General features: G+C 58.8%; 1 protein-coding gene and 1 long non-coding RNA gene across 7 annotated transcripts; one reads left to right on the top strand and one right to left on the bottom strand.

Moving 5' to 3' along the window:
• Window positions 1–2,432: 2,432 nt before the first annotated feature.
• On the bottom strand, window positions 2,433–15,225 carry SLC16A5 (solute carrier family 16 member 5). 5 transcript variants are annotated; one of them, XM_059671169.1, is made up of 5 exons: window positions 15,080–15,225; window positions 13,760–13,944; window positions 8,409–8,552; window positions 4,970–5,779; window positions 2,433–3,551 (listed from the first exon to the last, which is right to left on the bottom strand). In XM_059671169.1, the coding sequence occupies exons 2-5, from the start codon at window positions 13,926–13,928 to the stop codon at window positions 3,298–3,300; spliced, it is 1,377 nt and encodes a 458-aa protein (XP_059527152.1). In that variant the 5' UTR covers window positions 13,929–13,944; window positions 15,080–15,225; the 3' UTR covers window positions 2,433–3,297. The 5 variants fall into 5 exon arrangements, with proteins under 5 accessions (XP_059527152.1, XP_059527150.1, XP_059527154.1 ...); XM_059671167.1 differs by lacking the exons at window positions 13,760–13,944; window positions 15,080–15,225 and adding exons at window positions 11,072–11,327; window positions 11,422–11,546; XM_059671171.1 differs by lacking the exon at window positions 8,409–8,552.
• LOC132219081 (uncharacterized) lies at window positions 11,433–20,043 on the top strand. Of its 2 annotated transcripts, none has more exons than XR_009449363.1 (2): window positions 11,433–11,556; window positions 17,061–20,043. It is a non-coding gene; the product is annotated as an uncharacterized LOC132219081 (long non-coding RNA). The 2 variants fall into 2 exon arrangements; XR_009449362.1 differs by having other exon boundaries at window positions 11,437–11,556; window positions 17,055–20,043.
• Window positions 20,044–21,470: the final 1,427 nt, after the last annotated feature.

Raw genomic sequence — 21,470 nt, 5'->3', positions numbered from 1 at the left:
AGGGCCCTTAGGAGCCCAGAGGTGGCCGGCTGTCAGGCAGAACCACCGCCAGATCCCCTTGCATCTGATGAGGGGGCACAGGCCAGCCTCCTCGACCAAAGGACGCCCCACTGGAGCGTGGGCGCCAGCTCCCTGAGCCCCCCCCTCCCACGGGCCCTTTTCCAAGAAGCCGCGCGAGCCTAGCACCCCATGCTCCCCAGCCCCGAGCTGAGCCCTCCACCTCTGGTCTGAAATATGGAGGACCGGGTAAGGCTGTTCGCCCGCCAGGTGGACGGGGAGCGCTGGGGCAGCGCCAACCGGTGGTAGGAACCTCTGTCCCCCCAAATGTACGGAGTTGGCCGCTTTCTGGTTTGGGGAGCAGCCCTGGTGGTGAAGCCCTTCGGCCCGATTATTTCTTGGGGCTCCTCAGGAAGGTAGTGTGTGACCCGGACCTCATAGGCACTGGGTTTACAAAGCACCAGGTTAGGAGGTGGTCCTACCGCACTCCCACGGTGCTTGAATGTGAAGGTAAAGGGGGCCTGGGCTGTGAGCTTCTTGAGGGCAAGGACCATGTGCCTTTGGCCCTGGGCCATACTCCACCTGCTACAGCCCCCTTGGGAGCAGGCCCCGCATACACGGGCTCAGGTCCCTGTGGTCAGCCTTTGCCTGATGCACCCCACCCCCACCCCCTCCTCCCCCCGCCCTGGGCCTGCATAGTTATGGCCATAGTCTGGGTGCTTGGATATCGAGGCTGCTTCTTTGGGGACCGGATGCGACCTGGGGATGTTTACTCAGCCAAAGGTGGCCAGGGGGTTTCTCTGCCTCTGGCTGGACAGAGCAGCAAAGGCTTGTGGACACCATGGAAACGAGCTCCACCCTGTGCTCGTCGGGAACTGCCCCAGACCAGCTAAGTGTGGTTCTGGAATCAGATGGGCCACCCATCCTCCCCCCTTTGTTTCCTCCCAAGACCTCAGGGGCCCTCCCTCCTTGGGGAGATATTCTCAGCCCTTGGTTTTGTGTTGAGGGCATTCACCAGTTCTTACTGGTTATCTGTCCAGTCCCAGGCACACAGTAGATGCTTAATAAATATTTGCCTGGTGATTATGGTTACTGTTGCCTGGGGCAGATAAAATCAGAGTTCTTTGTGCTGAATGTTCACCGATAATCTTTTTTTCCTTAAAATAAATCTTTTAAGGAAGTGGGCCTATTAGGGGAGGCACATTTCAAAGCCTGGGAGCTACTAGCACCAAAAGCATTTACCTACTCACCAACCCGACTCCCTCCTTTTCCACTCCATGAAGATGGAGGAGATAGGACTTGGTAAAATGTGCCCAGGCTTTCCCCCTTCCGTTCACAAACTGTGGGTGGTGGCCAAGCACTGTGGGTGGTGGCGGGGTGGGGAGCAGGCAGGTCGTGGGGCTCTTCAGGATCCGACTTTTCAAACTGGAAGAGACTTTAACTTATCCAGGCCAGCCTCCTCCTTTTTAAAAGCCCAGAGATGCTGAGCAATTTGCCCGAAGGCACACAGTAAATTGAGGCAGAGTCAAACGTACTATCCTAGCCTTTCTGTCGCCTCTGCACTGCTTTCTTTGGCCATAAGGGGGCACTCGTGGCAGGGTCCTGGAGAGGACAGGACAACCCCAAGGATGCTTACTCAGGCCAGCTGGACAAGTGGAGGAGGAAGGCTGGAGGCGGATCATGAAAATAAAATCAATCCTCCTGATAAGGTTTTCTCGTTGGAGCCTGGTTGAGCCTGAATCAACAAACAAGGCCCTGGGCGTGAGCAGCCCCTGCTAAGCTGGGAGGACTGAAGAGGGAGGAGGACTTCTCCAGGCCTGTTTTCCTGCTTCATTAGTTCCCGGGGTTTATAGCCTGCTGCAGGAAACACTTCTGTGTGTAATTCAAACAAACTTTCTCGGTTCCCTGGTTCCCTCGGTCGGGACCCTGCTGGGACAAGACCACGCTGATGACAGCCCGCCCCCCCACGGTGATGACCTCAAGGAAGGGCACCAGCAAAGGGTGTGGGGAGAGCTCTGACCTCCAGGCCACAGACACAGGCCCATGGGGAGCAGGGGGGACTGGCAGCTGGCCCAGCCAGCTACGCACCCAGGATTGACGCCTCGGTCACAGCAGGGAGACGAGGAGGGCGGGAGAGGGGAGCAGAAGGGCTTCTGTTGCGAGGGCAGCTCTATTTCCACAGAGGCCCTTGGGCCCTGCCTAGCAATCCGACCCTCCCTGCTCAGTCAACTGTCTGGCTTCCCCCACCCAACCCCCCCCCTCCCCGCACTAATCTTCCCGGTCACAATACTGGGAGGGGCAAAGGAATGAGACCCTGGAGCGGGCTCTGCTGACTGTGTAGGGCAGTGGTTCTCAACCTTCCTAGGGCCGCCACCCTTTAATACAGTTCCTCATGTTGTGGTGACCCCCAATTTCATTGTTACAAATTGAACATAATGAAAACATAGCGATTAATCACAAAAACAACATGTAATTATATATGTGTTTTCCGATGGTCTTAGGCGACCCCTGTGAAAGGGTTGTTCGACCCCCAAAGGGGTGGCGACCCACAGGTTGAGAACCGCTGGTGTAAGGGGTTCCTCAGACTTCACTGATTCAAGGACCCAAGTCAGGCGCTCCCCTCCGATTCTCTGCACAGACGCCAGGACAGGTGCTCCACCAGCATTTAATCTGTCTGAACCCTGCATCCAAGCTCATCCGCAGCTTGGCCATCCATGGCTGCAGGCCACCACCAATTCTCTCCCTTCTCCCCAAGTCCCAGTCAGTGGGAGGCCCAGCAACCAGTGCTGGGGGCAGCCCCGAGGGCGAGGGCTGGGCCACAGGGAGGAAGGGGGGCAGGAGGGCTTCGGGGGACTTAGGGTGAACTTTTTGGAACTGTCTGGAGCTGGAGGCTGGAGAAGGACAGCGAGGTCACCTTAGAAGCATCCAGGCTGGACCTGAAGGCCCGGCGTGTTGAGTTGTAGCAGCGGCAGTGGGCAGCCAGCTGAGCCCCGTCGGCCATGAGAGACCCAAGCAGAGCTCAGACCCACCTTCTTGGGCCCCAAGTACCCTGGTGCCCAAGGAAAAAAGTCAGGAGGACCGGCTCCTGGATTCTGCTCGTTGGAAGGAACCCTGAGTCTTCGGAGGCCAGCCTCCAAGGCCCCAGCCCCTGGCTGAGTCCCGACGTGCGGGGCGGGCCGGCCAGCCCTTTGGTTCAGGCGTCACCCGGTGAAACAGCAGGACATCGCGTTCCTGGGCGGAGGCAGTGTTCGCTCACTGACCTCGGGGCTCAGACGCCGGTCACACATGGGATCCTGGGGCTCAGACGCTGGTCACATACATGATTTCTTCGGTGCACGGCCGCTTCTCCGAACTGCCTGTGTCCTCCCTGCTGAGGGCCCGCAGTGGGGCCGGCTCGGGGTCGGCTGCTTCCGCCTCGGCCGGCCGGCCCTGCCCCTCCTTCTTCTGAAGCGCACAGAAGCCGCCACCCATGAAGAGGGCGGCGGAGACCAGGAAGAAGCTAGACATGTAGAAGACGTAGCTGAAGTTGCTGTCAGTGTTGTCCAGGACAAACCCTGAAGGACAGAGAAGTTAGGCCACGGCCCGGGCTGCCAGCCCCCCACTGCCCTGTGGCTCCGCAAGAGCAGGGCCTTTCGTTTTGTCTCTGCGGAACCCCAGGACTAGGAACCGGGGTTGGCACCTACTAGGCCAGTGATGGCGAACCTATGACACGCGTGTCAGAGGTGACACGCGAACTCATTTGTTTGGTTGATTTTTCTTTGTTAAATGGCATTTAAATATATAAAATAAATATCAAAAATGTAAGTCTTTGTGTTACTGTGGTTGCAAAGATCAAAAAATTTCTACATGTGACACGGCACCAGAGTTAAGTGAGGGTTTTTCAAAATGCTGACACGCCGAGCTCAAAAGGTTCGCCATCGCTGGGCTAGGCACTCAGTAAACAGTTGGTAAAGGTGAGGGGGAGAGGGAACACTGAACCTCTTCTGGCCCAGGCAGGAAGAGTCCTGGGACCAAAGAGCACTTCAGGGCATGTCTCGCTCACCCGGGGGCAGGGAGCTATGAGGACAAGGGCCAGTGGAGTCGGGATATCTGCTCGGCTCGGCCCCGCCCTGGGCCCCCCAGGCCTCTCCCAGCGAGCTCTCTGCACTTGCTGGCGTGGCGGCGGGCAGGGGGCGGGGGATCCCGTGGAAACTGGGCCTTCCCGCTCCACACTTGGGGGAAGAGTCCCCGTCATCTAACTGTAATGACGGCAGCCACGTGTTGTCTGTGTGACTGTGCCCCGGAACCAAAGGCTTCACAAACCTTCCCTTTTGCTCTGCCTGTCACACCTCCCGTGTGGGGCTCTGTTTCTATACCTGCACGTTTCCCTCCCGGCACAAACCGCCACTGGGCCCCCAAATATGTCTCCTCGCTTTGATTGCCGTCTCTCCACCCCCCAGAGGGAAGTCGCTGCCTCCGGCCGTGGGCACCGTGACAGGCACAGGCCAATCCTGGGTGGGGGCAGGTGCTCTTTTCTGCATTTTGCAGATAACACTGTGGCTCAGAGAAGGTCAGTGAGATGCGGGGTCGGTCCCACGGGCAGGAAGTGTCAATAACAGCCAATCGGTGCACAGTACTTACTCTGCCATCTTCTCTACTTAGAGCTTAACAGTATAACTTGTGACCCTCACAGCAAGCCTACCAGGTAGATTCTATTCTCATCCTCACTTTGTTGATAAGAAAACAGGTACAGAGAGGAAGATGACAGACTCAGCTAAGCGTGGCACCCAAACCCCCATTTTTAACTCTTCAGATTGGGTGCCAGCTGGGGAATAGGCTGCAGCCAGTCCCCTGAGGTGCTTGGGGGGAAATCACAGATTCCAAGCCCCTCCCCCTGGGATGCTGGACGGGGCCCAAATCTGTCCAGACTGTTCCCTCCGCCTCACCCCCTAACCCTGCCCTCCCAGGCCACGCCCTCCCTCTTGGGCCTCACCAGCCATTGGCGGGGAGATGAGGATGGAGATGCTCTCCAGGATGGTGCAGAGGCCCAGGGCCCTGGAGAACCGATCCATGGGGACCACGTCCATGAGGACCTGGAAGAAGAGGGCGCCAACCACGCTCATGGACACGCTGTACACCAGGCAGTAGCCCACCAGCACTCGGAAGTTGGCCGACACCGTGCACACCAGGTTGGTGAGCCCGTTGAGCAGAACTGCGAGGCTGAAGAGGTACTTGCGGTATCTGGCGAAGTTCTGGCGGCCGGCCACCAGCCCGGCCATGGGCCGCAGGAAGATGTTGCTAAAGCCGATGATGGAGATGAGCAGGGCGGCCTTGTGCTCGTCGACCCCGTGCCGCATGGCGAATGGCACCAGGAAGACTTGTGGCAGCGGGAAACCGAGGATCATCCACGTGACGCCCAGCGTGAACACGCGGTAGCCGGCGTTGTGCCACAGGATGTCGAAGGCCAGGTGGCGCAGGACGGCCCGGCCACATGCTGCCAGGCAGCCGGGCGCCGGTGTCTTGGAGGGCACAGCAGGGCCTTTTCTGGGTGCAGGGGCCACGCTGGGGGCCACGGGCCTCAGGATGGCGCCGCAGACGCAGCAGTGGAGGAAAACCCCCCCGAAGACCAGGAAGGTGCCCCTCCAGCCCAGTTCCTCCAGGAGGTGGCGGGCCAGCAGCGGCCAGAGTGTGATGCCCAGGGAGACGCCCACCGAAGCCACAGCGTTGGCCAGCGCCCGCCGGCGGGTGAAATAGAAGCCCAATACGGTGATGGTCGACTGGAAACTGAAACACAAGCCCAGGCCTGTGGTGGAAGAGGGGAGACCAGCTCGAGGGCGTCCTGGGGCCACCCACAGCGGAGTCACAGGGTCATGTCCCACGTCTGCTCTCCTTCCCTTCCAGCCCAAGCCCACCTCCAGGTCCCCAGGGATTTCAGATGGAGTCAGCCTGCCTACTCTCCTCCCTGGAAACATCCGCCCCTCAGATCTGCCCTCCCAAGGCCGCCAGGGGCACACCTGTCCCCTTGGCACAGTACCCAGGTGATCCTTAAAAATTTAACATCAGCCCGGTTGCCGTGGCTCAGTGAGCGTTGACCTATGAACCAGGAGGACATGGTTCAATTCCCCATCAGGGCACACGACTGGGCTTCGGGCTTGGTCCCCAGTGTGGAGGGTGCAGGGGGCAGCCAATCGATGATTCTCATCATTGCTGTGTCTATCTCTCTCTCCCTCTCCCTTCCTCTCTGAAATCAATAAAAATATATATTTTAGCCCTAGCCAGGCCCTGGTCAAAGCATATGCAGGAGGCAACCAATCAATGTGCTTTTCTCACGGCGATGTTTCTCTCTGTCTTTCCCTCTCTCTTCCACTCTCTCTCTCTAAAAAAAAAAAATATATATATATATATATATATATATATATATATATATAATTTTTTTAAAAACAACAACAACTTAAAATCAAAGTAAGTCTCTCCCCTGCTTAACACCTTCCAGAGACTTCCCATCACACCGAGGGGGAAAGCCAAAGTATTTACTATGCCCCAGAAGGCTCTGTACCATCTGGCCTCCCGCCACCTCTTGGGTGCCATCTCAGGCCACGCTCCCCGGCACTCATCAGGCGGCAGCCACATCAGCTTTTTTCTCTTCCTCCGGACACCCCGCTGCTCCCTACCTCAGGACATGGCTGTTGCGGTTCCCTCTGCCTGGGATACTCTTCCCCCGACTTCCCTTTCCTGACTCGACTCAGAAGCCGCCTCCCCACCCACTCTGTGCCTGCCCCCGCACAGCTGGACGTTCTGGAGAGAAAGCTCACAGCCACCCAGGACCACTGGCCTCGGGCGGGCCCTGGGTGGCCAGATCTGTCATCCATCTACTCTCCCTCCTCCTGGATGACGCCCGGGCTTTCTTCCTCTTCATACTCCACACCTCACCCCTCCTCGCTCCCAGCTGACAGCCGCCTCGCCTTCCCGCCAGTGACAGTGGACCATCTGTGCTCCCAGTCAAGGCCAGCCCTTTCCTTCTGCCCTCCATCTTGTCCACTCAGAGGCTTAGCCCTCCAGCAATGTCCCTCTCTCCTGCATCACCCGTTTTCTCCTCTTTTCTAGATCATTCTCCTTCATTGTTATTTCTCTCATTAAAAACAAAACACAACCCTCCCTTGACCCCACAGGCTCTTCTGGGTCCCCGCCCATTTCTCTGCTCCCCTTCCACCGAAATTTCGTGCAAGTTTCGATCAGCTCAGCCATCTCCCATTGCCCTCCTCCTGTGCTCTGTTGAAACTGTTCCCATCAGACTTTCACCCCCACCTCTGCTCCAGAATTGCTTTCGCCGAGGTCACCAACCTCTCCATTGCCAAATCCAAAGAGCCTGGGCCCCACTCGAGCTGACCCGGCAGCCGCTTGGCACACTGAACCCCTCCCTCTTCCTCTCGAACGTCCTTCATTCTTTCTCTCAAGAAACCCCACCCTCTGGGTTCTCCCACTTCTGTCACTTCTTCCCATCTGGACCACTACACACGGGAGTGCCCTGGGCTCAGTCCTCCCTCTCCCTCTCCCTCCGTGAACAGCAGGACGACACCTCAGCTCAACACTTGAATACCAGCCCTCTCAGAAGGTCCCAACAGCTCGCTCAGCTCGGGGCCTGTCCCACATCTGAGCTCCCCATCTTCCTGCAAACCCACCCCTTCCCTCCCCTTGTTTCCCAGGGTGGTTAGTGGCTGCTTCATTCTTCCAGCAGCTCAGGGCAAAGAGGCCTGGGGTCAGCCTTCCTGCCCTTGGGTCACCCTTAACTCTTCCCTGCACTGCATGTGCGTAGCCTCCTGCCGTGTTTTCTGAACACCCCGGCCAGCTGGCAGGTGCTTTGAAAATAGTGGTCAGATGAATGTCACTTATCCAGCCACCCAAACCCCTCACATGACTTCCCATTTCACTATGACCGAACCCCCATCTAGCCTCCACCCCTATTCATGCCCCTCTACTCAACTGGCCACTGCACTGCCCCTGGACACCCCAGGGCCTTTGCACTTGCTGTTCCCTCTGCCTGGAATGCCCTTCCCCCCAGAACCTAGGGGCAGACTCCCTTCTGCAGCTCTCTGCCCAGCCACCCCTTTCCTCTCAAGGCCTCCTCCGCTTGCTTGTTGCAAACAGCAGCCTCCCTTCGACCCTGGGCGTTCTCGACATTCTACATGTTTCCTTGTTTAATCTCTGCTCACCACCACCCTCAGCCAGGACGCTGTCACATCGGCTGTCCTGTCTTCTCACGCACTTGTCTTGTCGCGATCAGATATGCTCCTCGTTTATCTGTCCCTGGCCTCTCCCCTTTGTGGGCTCCCTCCTGTGAGCAGCCCCAGCGATGGGCTTTGCCTGCCCTGTTCACTTGCATGTGACGCTGTTTAATAGGCGCCCACTAGTTCTCCAAACGGAATGACAATCACCTGTGAAGAAGCCGGCTGCGAGGTAGAGCTGGCCGAGGGTGCGGCAGAAGGAGCTGGCCACCATGCCCAGGCTGGCCAGCACGCCCCCCAGCATCACGGTGGCTCGGCAGCCGAAGCGTCCCACCAGGATGCTGCACAGGGGTCCTGTGGGTGGAGGCAGGTGGGGCAGGGATGAGAAGCCAGGCAGCAGCTGAGGAGTCCCAGAGGGAGGGGGAGGGGGAGGCCGGGAAGGGGTTCCAGCAGGAACTAGCCAGGAGGCTTAAAGGGCATAAGCCCTGGAGCCCGCAGTCCTGGACCCTGAGGCCCACCCTGCCAGACTGGCCATGGCACCCCAGCAAGGCTCTCTCTCTCTCTGCCTCAGTTTCCTCTCCTACAGAATGAGGGATCAGGCTGGGGGAAGGGTGACCAGGTGTGAGGTGAGGTGCTGCCAATGTCCAGTTTGACCCAGACAAGAAACAGGATTGGCTCATGGCCGAGGTACGCTCTTCACTGGGGGTCTGTCTCAGGGGGGTGGGGGGGACCCCAGGTATCTAAATCGTAGTGAGCACCCCTGTCCCTACTCCTACCCCATCCTCAAGAAGACTGGCCACAGCCCTCCCTCCAGCCTCCCACCTGTCTAGGGTGAGCAGCTGGGGCCCTGGGGCACTCTGCTCCCCTTTGCACTGGCCTCTGGAGAAAACTGGGTGGGGTACCTTCTCCCCTCCCCCATCACCTCCAGCCACCACCAGAGCCCGGCACCCAATGTGTGGCTGCTGTTGGAGAGGGGCCTGTTTTCCTCCACCCCACCCCCATCCTGAGCGGCTTTCTCCGGGCCCAGACCCAGAGGAGAGAAACAAGCCAGTCCTGGCCAGCTGCTCCTCAGCACCTTGCAAGGCCCCATTCACCCTGCGCCCTGCCCCCAAGTACATGGAACTGAGTTTCGGGGAAAGTGTGTGTGCGCGCACGAGGTTTGTGGGTGTGTGTCTGGGGTGAAGAGGGGATGTGTGCGTGTAGCCGGTATGAGCTTGGGAGTGAAAGGGGAAGTGAGCAGCCCATCCTCAGAGGTAATCAAGCAGAGGCAGCAGTAGAGGGAGAGGCGAGGCTTTGCCGTGGGTATGACCACGGGCCCACACAGGTTCCCCCCACCACACTTTGACCCGTCTCGGGAAAGGTGATATTGGGGAAAGCCCTGAGTCATGGAGTCGGGGGTGGGCCTGGGCCGGGAGCCAGCTTAGCTGAGATAGCTGAGGGTGCTGGGGTGGGGCGCTGCGAGGCAGGGCGGCTCTGGCAGGAGCCAGAACTCACTCTGCAACCTTGGGCAGGCCTTGTACTTTGCTCTTGCTTGCTTTCCTCATCTCTGAAATGTGTGGGAGTGGGAGGGGGGGGCCGCTTAGGATCAACGCTACTTTCCAGTTTAAAATGTCTATCAATCTCTGAGCATGGGCTAAAGGTGTGTGTGTGAGAGAGACAGACGAGACAGACAGAAGTCCCAAGCCGACTGAGATGCTGGAGAGCCTGCTAGGGGGCAGTGAGTCAAAAGCTGGCTGGGGAGTGGGGGTCCCACTAGATGCCCGGCTCCCAGCCTCTGGCCCAGACCCATCTGGCTGCATGCAAGGAGCCCTCTGCGATGCCCACTTCTGCACCAACCCCGCAAGTGAAAAGGTTATGCGGTCTGGGCTCAGCCTGGCCTTTTCCCCTTGCCCTGAGCCCATGCCCTGGGGTGACAGGTTCAGGGTCATTCCAGCAAAGGTGGCACCTCGCAGTCTGACCTCCCTCCCGATTGGAGGGAAGGAAGTGGAAGAACAAGCAGGCTACTGGTGCCAGGTGGAGGGAGTGGCAGGAGGTAGGTAGGGAGGTGGGGTCTGCGAGGCAAGCACCCCACACCCTCACGCAGGGCGAGCCCTGTGGCCCCACCAGACCCCGCTCCAGGTGACCAGGCCTCCCTAGAGGCCCCTGGAGGCCACAGCAACCAGCAGCTGGGGCAAGCCGCTGAGCCCGAGGCTGCTGTGCAGACTGCCTGGACAGCTCCTGACCTTCCCCGATGGCTGGGGTCAGGGTGAGGTGGTCACAGTCCTGGAGGAGCCCACCAGGAAATGAGGGGGCTGCCTCCTCCATCTCCCAGCCCTTGCAACTCCCCCTCTGCTGCCTGGTGAGACATGGGGCTCTGGCAATGCCCCCATCCTGCTCCTGGTGTCTTCAAAGAGCCCCCTTCCTGTCTGAAGCCCAGATGAAGATCTCCAGGATACAAGCCTTCACAGCGCCTGACATTTCCCTCCCTCACGTGATCTCCCTACGATCCCATGTGCGAGGTGGGCGGGACGCCAGGTGTCACCCCATGTTGCAGGGGAAGGAGCTAAGGTTCAGGGTGATCTCCCAGCTGGACCCCAGGCCACACCTCCTCTCGTCTGGGTCCAGCCTGCAGTGGCCATTGAGAGGACTGGCTTAGCATCTTAGGTGCCTCCCCAGCCTTTTCCCAGCCCCGCCCCGCCCCGCCCCGCCCAGCGGGATTCCAGCACGGGAGAGTGGGATTCCAACCCAGGAAGGAAGCGGGCCCTGCTGAAATCCAGTGAAATCTTAGGAATTCACCCGAAAGGCACAGCTTGTGGCCTCCAAGAGAGGGACGCAGAGGCCAGGGAGGCTGTGGCTCTTCGTGCCCCTCCCTGGTCCCTCCTCAGGCTGCTTACCCCCCGCGTGGAGCATGGCCGTCAGGATGGAGGGGAACCAGGAGGTCTCGCTGTTGTTGGCCTGGAACTCCCGCTGTAGCTCAGTGAAGAAGATGCCGATACACGTGGGGAAACCCAGGGTGAGGCCCTGGGCCACCACGGCGGCCAGCAGGACCACCCAGGCCCAGCAGCCCTCAGTGCGCTCCAGGGCCTGGGGCATCCTCTGCTGGGAACGCTGCCACGGCCTCGCCGCCACGGCTACCAGTGCCTGGGCTGCCTGGGGAGGGAGGGGACAGAATGAAGCTGCCAGCCTCCCCGGCAACCCGGCCACCTTTCCTGGGCGGCTGGAACCGTCCCTCTTGCCTCCACACCAGGTGTCAGAGGAGCATCACCCCCTGGGAGGTGGCCAGGGCCCACGCGTTGGCCTTGGCATCTCCTTTCACCCACTTCCCAGAGCCAGCCTGGCAGGAGGAGCTGGCAGGTGTGCGATCAGTCGGACCCGGCAGGTGAGTGGAATTCTTTCTAATCTAACATCACTTGGTAGTCAGCAGGTGGGACTTCCGGGACAGCGAGCACTGGGTAATTGCTTGGAGAATGGGGCAGGGCCCCAGGGCCAGGCCGTCCCACTGACCCCACAGGCACGCGCATACATTTCCATTCATCACCAGGCTTCCTGCACACAAACAGTCTTTCGCAACCCACAGCAACAGCGAATTTCTGTCCGCGCTGAGGGCCAAGGTGAGCAAGCTGGTGCCGGGTGCAGCCAAGGAGTGTACAGAACACTTCACAAGGGCACTGGCCTCTGAAAGCCCTACAAGGCTCCTTCTAGAAAGAGCCATGGCCAGGAGTCCAGCCCCACAACATGCTGAACAGTGATCTACCACCTGCAAGGGCTTCTCTGTGCACTACCCCTCCAACACACAAATACATACAGTCACACGTGGACAAATCAAGACACATGCTCACATACATACACACAGGTAGACACACACTGACACAGACACATGCAGGCAACCCTAGAGGCATGCAAACAAATGGACAGACACATAGACCCACAGACACACACCCTCACATCTTTGGCTCAGTCCTATCTCAGTTCCTTGCCACCACCAGGCCACTCCCCCTCATCACAGAAGCCGCCATAACCAGACCTGGAAGCCCCAAGTCCCTGCCACCCCCCTCCCCGCCCCCGCAAATGCAGAGCCCTTTTCCGGACCCTTCCCTCCATCCTGGTTCTCCCCAACATCCTCAGACCTCACCTGGTCTCGGGGCTCCAGGTTCAGCAGGCAGTGGGAGCAACTTTGGCCTCCGGGAAGCCACGGGTCCCAGGAGCTCCTGTTCCCACAGCCTCCCTCCTTTTAGCTCCAGGCCCAGGGAAGATCCATGGGGACTCAGAAAACGCTCAGAAACATGAAACCCCCTCTTCCTGCCAAGCCCAGCAGCCCACATCTTTCCCCCAGGCCAGGATCTTGCAACCGGCCCCTAAACTGGACCCACCCTAAAGTGATTGCTTCAGGTGCTCAGCTCCCTTCTCAGGGTACAGCCCTGCCAAGAACATCATCCCATTCATCCCAGCCTCAGGGTGTGCGTGTGAGCGTGTGTTTGACGGTGAGCCCTCGTGCATATGGGCCAAGGGCACCTCCTGGCCTCCTGGCTCCTGCCTGGGACGCTGGCCCTAAAGATCCCCTCGGCCCCGATCCTCGGGCAAACCTCAGATTCAGCTCCTCCTCGCTGGCTCGGGCCCCTTCCAGGCTTTCTGTTCCCTCGGCAAATGGAAAGGCCACCAGTGCCACCTGATCCCTCCACGGTGACCTGAACGTTAAGTCTCCGCACCCGTGTCCGTAGCTCGCCCCTCCTCCCTGACACATCCCGGCCCCTCAGCTTTCCAGGAGGTGCTGCTTTCCCCTGAGTCCCCACTTCCTCCTGCTCTTCCCTCCGCTGCTGCCTCACGCCCGGCACCCCCAAGCTCCAGGACCCTGCGTTTCCCTTCAGAGCAGCACAGTCACGGACAAGAGGTGGCAGGGAGGGGAGAAGGGAGAAGAGACATGGTCCCTTCTTGTTCATCCTTGTCCTGCCCCTCCGTGGAGAGGTCTCCTTAGTGCCCTTCTCAGCAGCACTTCTCTAGTGGGGCCCTTCACTCTGCACCCACCTTCCCTCCACAAACTTCTGGGGGAGCTGGCTCGTCACCGCTTCTCCTCCCTGGAGACCACCAGAGCCTAGGAAACTACTCAGCACCCTTGCCCTCCCTTAACTTGCTGCCTCCCAGCCTGGGGACCCCTGGCGTCCCTCCGGGAGCTCCCCTACAGACCCAGTCTTCCGTGAGAAGAGAGAGCCATCCCCTCACTCCTCAGCAACTCCCAGGCTTTTATGTCCCATTGGTCCTTCAGCCCCCTCCCCAAGCAAGCTGTCCCTCCCGCCCCCCCCAACTTGGCTACAGTGGTGGCTCCTCCAAATCTTAAGCCAGAGAGAAGTCCGATTGGTCCTTCAAGATTCCACCTTAGGAAGCTACCCTGACCCCCACCCCAGTTGGGCTAGACCCCTTCCTATTTTCTCCCCTTAGCAGTGGTTTTCATACCACATCCGAGTGGTTCAATGCTTTATCTTGTCCCCCTGCCCCTACCCCCAGCTTCCACACTAGGAGCAAGGATCTTTTCCTGAGCTCCCATCCAGCCTCCGGCAGAGCCCAAAAACACTACTGATGTGACCCACCTGTGCTCCCCAGAAGACAGGCGAGCCGGGGACCAAGGCTGACCGGGCTCCCGGGCGGGCAGGTCCATTCCAGAAGACGCGAGTGGCGCAGAGACGCGATGGGGCTGGGGGCGCTGGCGTCGCCTCTGCCCCAGCGGGGAAGTGGTCTCTCCTTTGTGCTGGGAACCATGAGTCACCATCACCGCCTGGTGTGTGGTTGGGGCAAGGAGGGAGATGCGGCTAGAGACCTCACTCTCACTTCCTGGGGCTGGAGGTGAGCCGCCTTCCAGGGGAGCTGCCCCGAGCGTTCAGGGACTCCCCCGACCCCCGAGACCATCTTCATGCCCAAGTGACAATGCCGAGACGACATTTATTACCCTCCCAACCCCCCAGGCTGTTTCTAGGGCTCCCCATTGGATGACAGCGGCCGGCTAGGCCCTCAGCATCCTCTTCCTGCCTTCCGGGTTTGCAAGGATGGTGGAAAGGGCCAGCGATGCGCTCATGCAGGGGCTGTGGGGTTACTGGGCTGGTGTGCAGAGTGGAGGGGCCTCCTCCTCTCTTCCTCTCCCTCTCTTCTCATGGTGAGGGGAAAAGGGGGGTCACAAGCCCCAGAGCAGCGAGAGGAGGGACAGCCGAGGCAGACCCTGGAGACCCCCTCCCTCACCAGACCACACACATGTCAGGATACAGGACACAGGACACAGGGCACAGGGCACAGGGCACAGGGTATGGGGCAGGCTGCCGGAGGGCTCCCCCTGGGCCCGAGAACTGCAAGAGCCAGCTTGAACCCTCAAACCTCTGCACCTGGCAGGGGCCCCCGGAAGGAAGGAGGCAGTTCCAGAGGCCGGTGAGCTGGGGCAAGTCACCCTAGCCCTTCTCTGCCCCAAACGTGTCCCACAGGCGCCGGCTGGCCACAGCCTGCAAGGGGGGTGGTTGGCAACCGAAATTCGTGACCTCTTGCCATCCTGGGCCCCGTCTGCCGTCAGGGATCCTGTTTCCCCTCCGCTGGACGGAGCTGCTTGGGGTGGGGCTTGGGGACGTCCAGGCGGCGCCCGCGTGCATATTTCAGGCCAGGCCTTGGGGGGGGTGCCCGTCCCCTCACTCCCCAGATCGTGGGGGGGCAAGCAGTCGCCTTGGGGAGACCCCTCGGAGGTGGGGGTCCCCAGCCATCGGGGGCTGGGGCAAGCCCAGGACCCGGGGCAAAAAGGCTTTTCCGGATCCTCGCCCCTGACAGGCGGGAAGGGGCTCGGGAGGCCCAGGGCGGGCGGGTCAGCCGCGCGCAGACGGGGACCCCGGCGGAAGGGCGCCTGGAGCCGCGGGGAGGGGAGGGACCCCGCTTACCGGCTCGCACGGGCCCAGCTACCGGCAGCTCCACTCCCGCCGCACGGCTTCCTGCGGCCCGGCCTCCCGGGGCAGAGGTGGCAGGGCGCCGGGCGGGCGGCCCCGGGGAGGCGGGCGCAGGGCGCGGGGGGTGGGACCACCTCGGAGCCGCGGGGGTGGGGGTGGGGGAGGAGGTCTTGCCTGGAGGTGGGAGGGCGCGGCGGGGCGTGGCCAGGCCGGCACCCCTAATCTCAGCCCGGTCCCCTCCTCCGAGTGGCGCGTGGCGTGGACCGTCCAGCAGCCTGGGCGGACGCCGGCTGGGCGGGGTTCATTTGTATGTCGTTAGCATGTAATTTGCATAGACCATATGCTCACTCTTCAGGACCCCAGGAGAGGGAGGGAGAAAGGGGATGATGAGGAGACTCCATCTCCCAGCGGGAAGGGGATGGGAACCCAGGATGGGGGACCCCTTCTCTGAGGGCTTTGGCTGCCCAGGGGTCCTTCCTCTGCCAGGCCCCTCTGTCCTCGCCCCCCGCTAGCCAGCCCTCGATATGCATTGTCTAGCATGTGACTGCTACCAAGTTACAGTGATTGAGACAGAGTAGTACCGGCATCAGGACGGGCACAGTGGGACCGATGGGTTAGAGTTGATTTTCCACACCAGTGCTGAGATCCAATGTGGGGAGAGGAGTCTTTTCAGCAGATGGTTCCAGAACGATCGGGTATCCTCATGCGAAAGAATGAGGCTGGGCTTCGACACCGCACCATGTGAAGAAAAACATAAAAAGAATCATAGATCCAGGGGATTGTCAAGGGCGGGGGGGGAAAAAAAAGGAGACATATGTAATACTTTTTGTAATACTTTAAGCAATAAAAAAAAATGAATAAAAAAAGAATCATAGATGGAGATGTGAGGCCTCAAGCTATAAAACTCTTAGAAAACATAGGAGTAAATCTTCATAACCGTAAATGAGGCGATGGATTCCTAGATGTGACGCCACAAGCACAAGTGACCAAGGAACAAACACAGAAATTGGACGTCATCACGAGACCAAAGGACACCACCAGCGATGCGAAAAGGTAACTCTCAGGACAGGAGCAACGATTTGCATCTGATAAGGGGCTTGTCCTGAGAACGCTTCCAGCTCAGCAAGGAAAAGACAAGCCCTGCCGAAACCGGTTTGGCTCAGTGGATAGAGCGTCGGCCTGCGGACTGAGGGGTCCCAGGTTCAATTCCGGTCAAGGGCATGTACCTGGGTTGCGGGCACATCCCCAGTGGGAGATGTGCAGGAGGCGGCTGATCGATGTTTCTCTCCCATCGATGTTTCTAACTCTCTATCTCTCTCCCTTCCTCTCTGTAAAAAATCAATAAAATATATTTAAAAAAAAAAAAAGAAAAGAAAAGACAAGACAAGCCCAGTAAAAAGTGGGCCAAGGATCTGAGTAGCTGTTTCTCCAAAGCAGATGTGCAATTGGCCAACAAGCACATGAAAAGATGCTCAACACCCTTATTCATCGGGGAAATGCAAATCAAACCCACAAGGAGATACCATTTGCCACCCAGGACGATGGCCTCACGTCTGGGTGTGTCACAGAGGCGATACTTGTGTCGAGTTGGAAGGCGCGTCTTAGACATGTCATCGCTGTGCCTGTGGGTTTTTGTTTGTTTGTTTGTTTGTTTGTTTTTGCCAACTGTCTCAGTGCCAGGGCTGGCTGTGACACGGGAGGGTATTCAGTTTAACTTGAAGGTGTCTGGATATAAACATTGGGAGTGTTGTGGGCAGTAAGACAGCCCTGAGCAGAGCAAGGACGATGGAGCAGGAACAGAAGGTCACCAGGGAGGAAAGCCCGGTGCCTAGCCAGGGGCAAACCTGGGAAAGCAAGGACCTCGCCCCCAGTGTGACCTTTCCCGCCCTAGCATCTCGCTGGTCATGTGGTTTAGACCCCCTGACTTTTCCTCCCTAAAGATCACCTCTAGGCCTCAGAGGTATTTCAGTTCCAGGCCCAGAAGAGCAGCAGAACCAGACCAGTGACCCTGTGGCTGCCTCAGGGCCGGCGGCATTGACTCAGGACTCCCCCTGCCCTGGCACCGACCTATCAGTGGAGACCATGACCCTGAAAGAGCACAGCTGGAAAGCTGATGGATATTCTATTAAGACCCTCTCCTGAGCCCTCCCCTGAGATTTCCACCTGCAAGAGAGGGAGAAATTGTGGGAAGCCACCTATTGTCTTCTCTAGCAGAGAGGTGTGGACAAGGAGCCTGAAATGCTGGTGACCCTTGAGCCAGGGCCTCCGGCTCCCACAGGCAATCCCCACAGCCTTCCTCTGTGACTCCATCCCCTAAGAGGGAGTCTCAGCACACAGCCTAGCCCCCAGTTTTGTTAGTGTGACCAGAGTGGAAGGGGTCGTCATCCTATAGAAAGGGGAACTGGGCTACCTCCTCGAAGAGAGGGGGAGGCTCTTGCTCAAAATCAGAAATCAATAATCAATCACTCGTGGTTAACTGCCTCCTGCCACTGCCATACACCAGTGATAACAACCGGCACCTCGTGCTCTTGCTGGTCTGCGGAGCCCCCTGCCGGCTTTGGTCTTTGTGTGCGGATGGCTGTGCTCTCTTCCCGGAGCACCCTGTGCCCAGGATGCTCGTCCACCTGGTTGGCTCCTGGCCGGCCTGCAGGCGGCAGCTTTCCCAGACCTCCCAGTGGAGCACTCATCCTGCTGGGTGCTGCGTGTCTCCCCACCAAGCTCCCCAAGGCTTAGGCGCTTCCTCGCCCCGTGGACCTGTTTCCCCAGCACTTAGCACGGTGCCTGGCACAGGCTGATAACAACTGTCACAGTGAGGGTCGGCATGTATGGAGCTGTCCGGGTACTGGCTCATTGGCTGAATGAAGGAATGGAGATCGCCCACCCAAGTCGCTCCCCCATTCCTGGGTCCTCACACCCCAACCCCAGAGCCTGGAGTCCTTTAAAGTATTGAATTACTTGAAAGCTGCGGGATGGGCTCCTGGTTCCTCTGCCTCTCTCTCCAGCTCTTGGCCTGTGCTGTGAGCCTCTGCGTGCCTGGCAGAGCCAGAGTGCCCTCTGCTGGCACAATGGCGACAAGGCCTGTTCCTGCTCTCGGGGATGCTGGGGCGGCTGGGCCCTCCGCACCTTCCCCTTCACGGCCCTCTTCTCCTTCGCTGTTCTTCCTCCATGTCACCCCTCTGCCCATTTGCCCAGGCGGGTGGAAGCTTGTCAGTTGACCCAGAGGCCGAGGCTGTGCCACCAGCTGGCTATTCCCCCCAAGGCCCCCCAAACTCAGATCTGGTGGGCAATCTGTCCCAAGACTGGTCATAGATGCTGGTTGTGATGTTGGGGGACCCACTACCACCACCCCCACTCCACTCCAGCCCCCACCTTCTGGGGGGCGTGGACAGAGGTGTCCTGATCTGTCCCAGTCAGGGGCAGCAGGTTACCTCATGCTGGGGAGCAGATTATGGGAAACCATAGGGTGACCTCCTGCCCCCTGATTTGGGGTTGCCCTGTGCTGAGCCCTGCCCCATCTCAGGGGTGTGGGAAGGGGCAATGATCATAAATCCAGGCAAGTGGACACTCCTGGAACTACAGCCTGGGCACAGCCCTCACTCCAAGGGCCCCTTGACCCGTCCTAGCCTAGGAAGAGGCTGTTGGGGTGCTGCTCTCATGGCTTTGGGGCTCCCCTTTTCCTTCTCCTGCCTTCTCCTCAGCTCTCTTACCTGGGCTCTCTCCCTGGCCCACTCCCTCCCTCTGGAGCTCCAGGCCCATCTCCTTGAGATTTTCCCCGTCTCACTGTCCCCACACCCCCCTCACCCTCACCCTCACCCTCTTCGGACCGGGCCCCACCTCCACTCTTTGACTCAGTCAAGGGCCTCATCTTCCTCTCCAGCTTATCGCCCACTCTTCCCCTGCTCCTGTCTTATCTCTTCCTGATGCTGGGCCACATCGGGCCCACGTGGCCTGGACGCTGAGCCCGATAGGATCTCCCTGCTCAGCCTCCTGCCAGGACCGCCAGACTCATCCTCCAAAAGCTTCTGCTTTTCGGGGGCTGCTTGTGCCTGGGCGGGGCTCTGGTCTGCACACCCACTTCCCACTTCCCTGTTCCTTCAGCCCATGTGCCCGACAGCCCACGCATAGGACTCATCTCCCCACCCGCCACCACCCCACGTGCGTTCACGCCCTCACCTCCCGCCTCGTGCCTTCGCCTCACCTCCAGCGCCTCCCTCTCACTCCGGCTGACCCTGGCTCCCAGGTCACACGTGGTGCTCCCCACTCCAGCCGCCCTCGTGCCCTCCCGCCGTCTTAAAACACACTGGGTCAGCCACCCCCCTGAGGGCCTCCAGAATCAGGTCCCATTCCTCCCGGGCTCTCATCACCCACCGTCTGCTCTGCCCCGATCCATGTCTGGTGTGGGATGGGTCCTTTGTCATCTCTTCCCTGAACAGGCTTTATCTCAGTGTGTGGCTGGAAGTGTTCCCTCACCCAGCAAGCTACTATCTTGCTTCTCACCGCATCCTCCATGGGGAGCCCTGTGGACCATCGGAGCAAGCTGAGCAGAAATCTAACCATCCCGTCCTCTCCAATGTGCGTGAAATACAAAAGCAGCAAGAACACGCGTCCTCCAGGCCGGCAGGATCCGGTCAGGGGGGAAGGTTCAGCGTCCAGGAGCACGTGGCGGGGAGCCACAGCCTCTACACGGGTGCCCTGGGGCTTCCGGCGCTTTGTGGCTTGTTTTGGCAAAGGGGAGCGGCCCGAGGGATGTTACTCACGTTTCGCTTCAAGTGTGGGTGTGCGTGCCCACACTGACCGCAGGGACATTTGCGGCACGGCTGCTCTGAGCTTTGCAGGACATTTGGGGTCCCTGGTCCGTCCCCCAGCCCAGCTACTAAATCCCACCAGTGCCCCCCAGACCTGTGACACCCTCAGCGAGGAGGCGAGTGAGGCAACTGTCTGGGGCTCAACATTTTTTTTGTAAAAATGTTTTTATTGATTTCAGAGAGAAAGGGAGAGGGCGAGAGAGATGGACACATCAGTGATGAGAGAGAACCACTGATCGGCCGCCTCCTGCACACCCCACACTGGGGATCGAGCCCGCAACCTGGGCACGTGCCCTGACTTGGAATTGAACGGGTTCATAGGTCAATGGTCAACCACTGACCCATGCTGACCGGTTGGGACTCAAAATTTACAGAGATGCCAACAACACTCAGTAATCAAGAGACACAACGCAACCTTTAAAGAAGTGAGATCAACAGACCATGGCCAGTGGACCGGCCACCTGTTTGCCAATGACATTCTGTTGGAATCAGGGCCATTGTCAGAGCAAGGGGTCTGGGGCAGGCGGTGCAAATGCCCAGTCCGGTCTGACCTTTATTTATAATTTTGTTATAAACAAACAAATGTCTATCGTGACATTTGCATTCATTTGATTTTGTAAAATGTGCATTAAAATTACTGTTAGAGAAAAATGCAAAAACACAGGCTTGGCCAGCGCGGCTCAGTTGGTTGGAGCGTTGTCCCGTACACCAAAGGTGGCGGGTTTAATTCCCAGTCAGGGCACAGACCCAGATTTTGGGTTCAATCCCCGGTTGGGGCTCATGCCGGAGGCAACCAAATGATGTTTCTCTCTCTTAAAAAAAAAAAAAAATCAATAAAAATAAACTAAAAATGAAAAAAGGAAATGCAAAACATTACCCAATCCTTTTGTAAGAAATAACACGGAACGTTGTTTAGTGAAATAACCCTTGGAGACAGATTAGTTTACAGCCTGTTTGGATTCACATTAAACAAAATAGCCTTTGCAAGCCAAGGCAGGAGCAGGAAGGCAGAAGTGTGGGGGGCGTTCCAGGGTCAGGCCCCACCCTGGTCTCCCCCCAGCAGGGGGAAGGGGAGGGATAGGGTTCCCTGGTGTGGATTATCCAAGGCTACTGGCTGATCTTGCACCCGAAGGTGCCCCTCTATATGGGCCCCCATGAGACACATGCTGAGTCATGAGCAAAGGACGCTGGCCTTTTGCCTTGCTGGCCAGCCTCGCCTGCTTCCCTTTCGGCTTTTTGAAATACTAGAAATTATTTCAAAATGATTTCTATCACTGTGGACGCCTATGGGCCGAGGAGCTCCAAATGAGAAAGGCAACGACATCCCTCTTACACCGGATGTGGTTTCAGCCCGTGTCCCAGGGTGTCATGGTGCCCGCATCACACCCACCCCATCCTGGGACTACACGTCCCTCAGAGCCAGAAGGTGAGGGTACGCCCTGTCCTTGGGAAGGACTCTGAGACCATGCAGCCAGCAAGAGCAGGCCCTGTCCCCTAGGGCCACACATGCACCTTCTCAGCATTCACTGCCTCCACCCCATGATGCAGAGGCCTGCAGCCCCTTGAAGCAGGGACCGTGA

This window comes from Myotis daubentonii, chromosome 16 (assembly GCF_963259705.1).
Source record: "Myotis daubentonii chromosome 16, mMyoDau2.1, whole genome shotgun sequence".
Taxonomy (NCBI): domain Eukaryota; kingdom Metazoa; phylum Chordata; class Mammalia; order Chiroptera; family Vespertilionidae; genus Myotis; species Myotis daubentonii.
Note: the sequence above shows the minus strand (reverse complement) of the source record. Positions and strands in the feature narration are given on the sequence as shown.

Bases quoted from the DNA above. Each gene is read 5' to 3' on its own strand.
- SLC16A5 (XM_059671167.1), bottom strand. From the start codon at position 11,270: ATGCCCCAGGCCCTGGAGCGCACTGAGGGCTGCTGGGCCTGGGTGGTC. The intron at 8,553-11,071 runs GTAAGCAGCCTG...CTCCACCCACAG, and splicing joins GGCCATGCTCCACGCGGGGG to GACCCCTGTGCAGCATCCTG. The intron at 5,780-8,408 runs GTGATTGTCATT...CTTCCACCACAG, and splicing joins CGCAGCCGGCTTCTTCACAG to GCCTGGGCTTGTGTTTCAGT.